At 35.3% G+C, this 8,438-nt stretch overlaps 2 protein-coding genes across 2 annotated transcripts; one reads left to right on the top strand and one right to left on the bottom strand.

Annotated features, from left to right (window-relative positions):
* The first annotated feature begins 1,732 nt into the window (after positions 1-1,732).
* Positions 1,733-4,747, top strand: LOC128155953 (calcium-dependent protein kinase 5-like). Its single transcript, XM_052817884.1, has 9 exons — positions 1,733-1,844; positions 2,055-2,104; positions 2,544-2,671; positions 3,055-3,219; positions 3,491-3,537; positions 3,808-3,919; positions 4,022-4,189; positions 4,477-4,511; positions 4,631-4,747. Exons 1-9 carry the CDS (start codon positions 1,842-1,844, stop codon positions 4,667-4,669), a joined length of 747 nt encoding a protein of 248 aa, XP_052673844.1. The 5' UTR covers positions 1,733-1,841; the 3' UTR covers positions 4,670-4,747.
* A 428-nt stretch (positions 4,748-5,175) lies between these two features.
* Positions 5,176-6,772, bottom strand: LOC128155954 (uncharacterized). The gene is made up of 6 exons (XM_052817885.1): positions 6,670-6,772; positions 6,526-6,579; positions 5,993-6,158; positions 5,801-5,901; positions 5,488-5,598; positions 5,176-5,400 (listed from the first exon to the last, which is right to left on the bottom strand). Exons 2-6 carry the CDS (start codon positions 6,569-6,571, stop codon positions 5,390-5,392), a joined length of 435 nt encoding a protein of 144 aa, XP_052673845.1. The 5' UTR covers positions 6,572-6,579; positions 6,670-6,772; the 3' UTR covers positions 5,176-5,389.
* Positions 6,773-8,438: the final 1,666 nt, after the last annotated feature.

The raw sequence follows: 8,438 nt of genomic DNA, 5'->3' as shown, positions 1-8,438 counted from the left end.
CTTAAAAAAGATGCCCAAGAATTTTAACCGATTCTTATATAACAATTGTTATTAATGTACTGTGGTGTATGTAGGTTATGTAATTTTTTCCTGGCTATTATAGCAACCGTTTATCTAACTTTAAACTGTCATACAAAGAAGATGTTCTCTTTTCTGTATAAACTTGAGGCAGAGGTAACAATTACTGAAGCTGTAAATCATGAAGTGCTACAACCTGATTACCATTTTGAGCCTAGTGATAAGAATAAGTTTATATTCTTTACATGAATACCATAGCTTTCATGCATACCTATTTATCAGCATGTGGCACTGTGATGTCATATTAACAGGATGGAATATATCAAGGATGTTGGTATTCTGTTTCTCCAGGTAATACGTGTACTAGTATCGTACTATATACATTGTAAGTATAAATCATATCAGTAGTTCTTTTGGATTCTGGACTAAATTGACGAATCAGTGCAACGCAATTTTTGCCAAATCGTAACAAAATATCTTAGGTACGGTAACTTTACTTTTACGAAAGGTAATATCAATTTTGATGACTTCGGAAACGTGGTGCATTATAAGCAGATCCACGCAGTAGGCACGCTATGGTTTTTGAACTACAGTTGGGTTTAGAACAAAGATGAACATATTCAGAGCAAAAATAGTTAAAATATATGAGCAAGAGGGCAGAATTTATTTTCTAAACATTGCTACTGGACTGACAAATTTACGAACTGTAAAACTTAAAAAAATATAAATTCAGAAGCTGGTTGAATTGCTTCATTTTATTAGAACGATTTATTCAAGATCAGCGGTCAAACCATTGTGGTCGGTCTGTACGTTGCAGACTTTAAGCGCTAAGACTTCTGTTTGTGTTGGGTTTATTCATGTAATATATTAGGTACATATGAAGTTTATTGAATACTTTTTGTCTGTAATCAAAGAGCTCCTGAAGGCACTCACACATCACCAACCGATCAGAATGCACTTCTTGAAATGATTGGAAATCTTCTGTAGACGAGGAAGACTTGGGATGCAAAGTTATTTATTTAAAGGGAAGTGATAAAAATTCAGCCAAAAGACTAGGGGTGTAATTTTTCAGCTTAAATTGATGAATCAAATAACTGTTATCCTTTAACTTAAGTTTTCAGGAATGGTTTTAAATTTAACTTTTCCAAATTTTAAAACCTTATAACCATTACCTCTTTTGCAATCCTAAATATCAACCTCTTAAGCTCTACTTTCTGATTTTTAACTCACTTCTATAGACTTTATATGAAATTGTATCTGTTAAGTACATTGCAAAGTCTATCAGTCTTCACCGCTATCGTCAAACACTGCTCACCTGTTGACATTACGTCACAGACAGACTGTCAAGAGATAAAGCCCAGGGACAGGCACCAGCAAATGTTGGTTTATATGCTTTGTTGTCGACCTTCCTCAACTGATATCTTCTTTCCAAATATGGAGATAATGGGATGATGAGGGTGGGCATGAAATTAAACCAAGTAAACGCGAAGAGATTTTGAATTCCAAAAAGTGGTTAATTATGACCACGTTTTTCACTTCATGTAAGTAATATACATGTTTTCCAACAAGATAAAACATAGGCTTAAAAATCAACCACAAGGAACACTATCATTTTATTGTAAGCATTGATTGACCATCTCTCATTTTTTATACTCAGTAAGTGTTGAAATTTGCATCGGGCACTAGAACCCAAGACTTGACTGCTCGTGGCCTGAACACCTGTATACCGGCAACATTTCTATATCTGCTGGATTGATCCATTGCGTTTTACAGAACTACTGACCATTGCCGTCACATATAACAGTCTAGTCAACTTCTTCAGGATGGTAAGATCATCCGGAGTTTTGTTAGATTTGTTTAAATAGCGGATAATTGCTGTTTATTAATCTTTGTTTTCATGTTCATATTCTACTACAGCGATATTTTTTGCTCTCAAAAAGAAATAATGAAGAATATGGAAGAAATACACGCAATTTCAAACAATGCGAGGGGAACTTTTCACAAAATTCGTCATTAACCATACATTTTGGTTACAGTTCCGTTGCTTGCTGTTGGTTGTTCTGGTAGTCGGAAGTCGGGGCCAGGGGTAAATGTCCTTTCTGTAGATAGTGAAATATATTTATTATATCCACTATACCAAACTTGTTTTAATTGTTAGAACTGATAATTTCTAATATAATATATCATTATATACGGTATATAAACAAAAACCATAAAATATTTTCAAAATTATCTCATGACTGTAAACCCTTATACATGTACATTTGTTGCACATACTCGTAAATCCACTGCTTTGTTTGCATTGCTTTTGTTGCTCTTCCGTCATATTAATTTTTTATAATGTTATATTTGAGCTATGAAACTTGCTTGATTCTGTTTTTGAAGCATTGCAATTTAGATGTACCTGTCTTTTTTTTTTGCGATACTGTAACACTATTTCTACGCTTGCTTCTTGTACGTTATACCTGTGCTTTACCTGCGCATTTTCCCTTTTCTTCCTACATTAATATCCCCAACTCCTCCAGTGAAGTCGACCCCAAGCTGGACATGTACGGCATCATCAACGTGCTGTACCTGAAGGCGGACAAGGACATGAATGGGATGATCTCCGAGCCGGAACTCGCCGATGTCTACCACGGATTCGATACAAATGGTCAGATTTGTTTACACCTTAACTCAGGATATGTTCATGGGTATTGTTCATGGTTGTTCATTTCGCCGTACCTAGTCAGGTGGTGTGTTCGATGTGCTATTGTTGCGATAGAAATATCTTCAGAAATCCAGAACGTATTATAAAATAAGAAAAGTAACACCTTCGCACACAACTATATCACCAACTGTGCACATTGCATACTAATATGTTCCTAAATAAGGAGATGTGCCTTTTCTAGCTGAAACTCTCGTTTTAATACGTTGCTGAATTAAAAGAGAAAGTAGACTGCATTGACTCAGGAAGTGCCAAAAGTTTTATCATACATTTACATACAGGAGTTAGTTAATCATTCAGTCACGTTATGCGTGTACTACTTTTTGAAGGCGATGGTCACGTGACCAAGTCGGAGTTTGTGACGCTGTGGCAGTCCATCACCCACCAGAACCAGGAGCACGCTGAGGCCTTCTTCTACCTGGCTGATCTAAACGACGACAACATCATCGACTCCAGCGATCTGAACCCCCTGTACAACGTCTTCGACACAGACGGCAAGATCTAGATTACTAGAATACTTCCCACAATATTTGATGAATATATTATTATATCATATATACATGTAGTTATACTAACGACATCTAATTTTGCGTTTTGCGTTTACCATTCTTAAACTATTTTGTTAATTTTTTTAGTTGCTTTGATTTTTTTTTTGTTACAAGAACAATTATATAACTAGAAAGGCTATTTATAATTTCTCTGAATGGAAAAGAAAAAATATAACGTAACTCTATTTGATAACGTTAACATTATTATATTTTGTAGGAGATGGCCAAGTAACAGCCCATGAGTTTGCCGAAAAATGGGTCGGGGTAAATATCTACATCACACAAGTATTTTTTTTTAAATAAGAGCAATCTATATTTCCAATGTGATATTAAGGTTAGACTTGCTCAATTCTCTATGTTAAATATTTAGCGCTCTCTTTAATCCCTATAACATATAAGAATGGTAAAGAGCAGACATTTCTGCAATCAATTTTTGAAAATCGGTAAAATTGGCAAGAAATACAAAAACATTAAGACAATAGAGAGACTTGAGCTAGTCTTGGTGCGTGTTTTATGTGGTTATGTTGGATGTAGATCATCTTGGAAGCACCCATTGCCGTCCTTTTCGAGAGATCTGACGCAAACAAAGACAACATCCTCACACACAACGAGTTCTCCAAGTTTTTCTCCTCCTTTGATACAAATGGTAAACAAGTACATCGATACACTACACAGACAGACACAACACTCCTTGAGATTTCTTTTTAAATTAAGAATTCTTTTAAAATTCTTGCTCGATGTTATCCAGGGGACCACAGTGTGACACGATCTGAGTTCGAACACGGCTGGACGTCGTCCGGATTCGGCACCAGTACAGAGGCCGACACACTGTTCGCTGCCCTAGATACCGACCACGACGGACGCATCACCGCCTCACATGACCTCAACTCAAGATTTACCGCCCTGGATGTCAACCGTGAGTTTGTAATGTTTAGTTTTTATTCTGGTTTTTTTTAAAATTTAATTATTTTTGTTGGGATGGACCGTGGGATAAATGGGGTGATAGTTGGTTCAAACAAAGTATATCATCTGGCATCAAACCACATGGACGCTAACATAAAGACTGTGTAAAAATAGACAAGGTCTGTGATATTTATAATGATAAAACTTGTTGAACCAAGGTGCATGTAACCTAAAAATATTCAACGACGGTTTGTGCATGCAATGTGTGTAATTTATTGTGTGTGATTTTTTTTTTTACAGATGACCATCATCTTATCATTTTGGAGGCCATTAAGGTATACAATGTACTAGAATCAATGTGGTTTTTTTCTTTCTTCAAATCATATCCTAGTACACGTTTCAAAAATCAATTTTCTTGTCGTTTAATCCTGGTTATGACTTCATCTTTATTTAGATGGCGGCGTATTTACCGAGACCGGCTCTTCAAGGATAAACTTGAATAAACGTACTAGTCATTGTAGATCAAATCAATAAATAAATTTCGGGCTTCATTTCTCCCCGACTCGTCTGACCAGATATTGTTAATACTGTTACAAAGTTTCGCCGGTTTTCATGCCGCTGAAATGATTTTTTTTATGTCAGTAACAAATAAGTGTTTTATTTCTAGATCGATTTTTTTAAAGAAGTTAATAGAAATGAGACGTGAATAAAGATCTCGGTTCAATTTAATGTTTAACGAGGCTGGGTGGTCAAGAATGTGCCCCTGCATGAGGTCAACCTTAACCTTTTAAATATGATATTTTGAGCCATAAACTATTTTTTAGTAAAAAAAAAATCCGAATATTTTGGCTTTAAAATCTTATTATTTTCTTATATCTCTATACAAAGCTCTTTGTCTAAAGGAGGTACATTTAGCCTAAAAATGGCAACGACATCCAGCCCACTTAAACAATAGATTGGATTACGAAGACTTGATTAGGACACAAAACATGATATATACTGAGACGATTTAATCTATTCCTTTAATCGACTCCTTGTTGTACAGTACTACTGGTAGTTTTTACTTAATCAGTATCCCTTTGTTTTTATGTTTTACAAAATATGAATAACTTCAACATATTTGATAAAATTCTAATAGTTTGAAGAAATGTTACAAGAACAGATGACAAAGTCCGTGGTCAGTTGATTGAGAGTGCCTCGAAGATTTACTTGACTACACGCAACCTGTAAAAGTCAAACGTACATTTGACAGATAATTGACAAACTTTGACAAGCCGGGAAAAAAAGGCATTAAGGAAGTCGCGGACTCACCATTCTTCGTGATTGTTCGGGTCTCTCCGTCAGAAGAACACATAGATAAGGTTGCGTCATCATTCTTCAACAATACAGTGACCCTCTCGTTGCCTGCATTAGGTTCAACCGCTGTGGAAAGAGGAGTTTGTGTCGATAGTTAAAAAAAATTCACATTTCGCACATTAAATTTCGAAAAGTCATATTTAATAAAACTCAACCCCCCAAAAATAGAATATACTTTTAATTATTTAATGTCAGTTTACAGTAAATCCATGTACATACATCGAATTGATAGAGATTCAAGAGAATGCGGAATACTTAATATACTTACGGTTGTTGAATGTGATTTGATATTTACAGTCGGTTTCTTTCGTCACTGTGATGCATCGGTGGACGACAAAATACAGGCTGTAGATGTCGACCGGGGATGAGCTGAAAGCACAAATAAGAATGAATCTCTCTCTCTCTCTCTCTCTCTCTCGTTTGTTCGTCTGTATGTCTGTATCTGAGTAACATATCGTACCTCAGTAGTATTTGGTCTGTGGACTCCTCAGCACACTTCCACGTGTTCACCGTGTGGCTGAACAAGCTCACGTCCCATCCGGTCACCCCCGAGGAGCTAAATGTCACAGTCTGCTGGGTTTTGTCGTCTGTCCATTCCCCATAAAGACTCGATTTGCAAGCCAGGCCTAAAAATCAAGTTTATAAACTCATCAACTAGTATCAATGAACATTTGATTCAATCGTAGAACTACTCAACAACGAAATCCACGAAAAATGGTATTCATCGAATATTTATGAAAACAAAGAACGTGCTTAAAACAAAATTTAGAATTCATTTCATTTTAAGTATGATTACTAGCATAAGTAAATGGTCCAGTAGGATTTAAAATGACTATCGTTTGTTCTCGTGTCAAGAAATATTAAATTAATATTTTTAGTCTCTAAAATAAAACGTTCACTGTTCCACGGTATTATTTAGGTATCAAGGCCCACCACAAACACAAAGTCAATGATAAATTTATAGATCTACTATACTGTAGTACATGTACTTACATGCTGAAACAAGAGACAGAAGAATCAAGATTGTCCTCATTCCCATCTCTATTTCTGTGAAGAATAGGCACATTAAAATTAACTCATGACATAATGATTACATATCATCTATAAATGAGTTAAGATAGGAGAAGATTTACTTACTTATACACTAAAAGCACAGTCGAAGTGGCGGTAAACAAGGGTGTGTACAGCTGCGTATGTTTCTGTTTTATTATTTGATCGAATGCTTACATGTATGTATAACCTTTACAAATTAATGGGAAAGATTAAGGATTTCTGAAAGAGGATTAAAACTTGTGTGGCATTACACACTGAACATCAGAAATTTTAAATCCCTGTGTTGAACAATAACCAAAACAAAGTAAATGCATACATTGTCAAGATAAACATGGTAAAAAAAATAACATTCCTCATTTGAGTTTGAGTACAATAAACAAAAACAAACCCTGCAGGTCCGTGTTCTAGTAAATTGTTTTTGTTTGCGAAAGAAACGTTCTTATGAGTAGTATAAACACACAGTAGAACCATTTTAACAAGACCTTGGACTTTCGGTCGGGCATAGCTATCTATTTCTTGCGTGAAAACAAGTTAAAAAATGACGTGGTTTCAAGCGAAATGTACACCGATTGCGTAGTCTTAGCTCAAAAGCCAGACAAATCTTGTTGATTTCACAGAGCTTTGGCTGAATGGCCAGCAATGAAATAGACAGGCCTACGTCACGTCACACAACTACTCAAAGTCCAAGCTCTTGTTAAAATGGTTCTAAATAAAATGATGAAGTACATGCAATGTTCATAGATTTACTCCAATACCGCGTTATATTAATAGACCATTGTAAATGTCATTGCAAAGCAACTATAGGTCATTATAATATAAATATAGCCAAAAAAATAATTTTGAAGAAAAATAATATTATAAATCACACTGCAGTTATCATAGAAATAAATGCCACGGCCATTTATTAGAGGTAGCGTTTAGTGTATAGACTATCGGAAACCCATGACGCCAGGACATTAGTTCGATCCACACTTTGCAAAAGTTATTTCCCTTTTCGGGGTCGACCCAAAAGTCAAAAGGGAAAATCCAAACTTTTTCCCTCCTTATGCTAGGCCCCTACCAAATATTTGGGCGTCCTGTCATAAAATCTCTTTGAGTTTAATTTATTCCTTCGATGTGTGGGCTGCCTCATCCTGTTGCAACCAAAATACACAACGAAAACGCAATTTTATTGTCAAATGACAAAGTTACAAACCTAAACTATACTACACTAAACTACAAAGGCTAAGTACTGTGAGAAACCGATGGGTTTTCTCCCAAATATGGCGGCCAAGGGACTTAATAAATCTTTTGTAAAGTGTGGATAGTTAATCATTGAATCATTATTTTTTGAAAGATGTGGTCTCATAACTGCAACGGTGTGTGCATACAAATTGAATAACGCGCTAGCGCGTTATGAAAATTTGTTTGCACACACCGTTGCAGTTATGAGACCACATCTTTCAAAAAATAATGATTCAATGCTTATATTTACGTTTTTTAACATTTTTTCTCTTTCTGCAAATATGATTTATTTTAAAAAATCTCGACATTATTCAACGAGTAATGCACAATTAACGGAAGAGCCATTGGAACAGCCGAATTATGCTGACAAATATAGTGCACAGCGTTTTTAATTCTAATAACACAATTTTATTCATCTGGTATTTAGTATACATGTACCAAATTTATTTTCGGTATTGTAAGAAATTAATCAATTGAATTCATTTATATCTTTAAAAAATATTTACATCTATGAAATATTAATCAGCCCAAGTATAATATCAGGTCGTGATCCGGTTTGAAGTCGGGAGGAGAGTCGGTCATGCTCTGAAGGAAGATTGAATGTATTCATACGCACCAGATTTGGTGAT

Source organism: Crassostrea angulata, chromosome 7, assembly GCF_025612915.1.
Source record: "Crassostrea angulata isolate pt1a10 chromosome 7, ASM2561291v2, whole genome shotgun sequence".
Lineage (NCBI taxonomy): Eukaryota > Metazoa > Mollusca > Bivalvia > Ostreida > Ostreidae > Magallana > Magallana angulata.
The sequence above is the reverse complement of the archived record's forward strand: the minus strand, read 5'-3'. Positions and strand labels throughout refer to the sequence as shown.

Bases quoted from the DNA above. Each gene is read 5' to 3' on its own strand.
- LOC128155954 (XM_052817885.1), bottom strand. From the start codon at position 6,571: ATGGGAATGAGGACAATCTTGATTCTTCTGTCTCTTGTTTCAGCAT. The intron at 6,159-6,525 runs GTAAGTACATGT...CTTGATTTTTAG, and splicing joins TCTGTCTCTTGTTTCAGCAT to GCCTGGCTTGCAAATCGAGT. The intron at 5,902-5,992 runs GTACGATATGTT...TTGTGCTTTCAG, and splicing joins ACAGACCAAATACTACTGAG to CTCATCCCCGGTCGACATCT.
- LOC128155953 (XM_052817884.1), top strand. The intron at 4,190-4,476 runs GTGAGTTTGTAA...TTTTTTTTACAG, and splicing joins TACCGCCCTGGATGTCAACC to ATGACCATCATCTTATCATT. The intron at 4,512-4,630 runs GTATACAATGTA...ATCTTTATTTAG, and splicing joins TCATTTTGGAGGCCATTAAG to ATGGCGGCGTATTTACCGAG.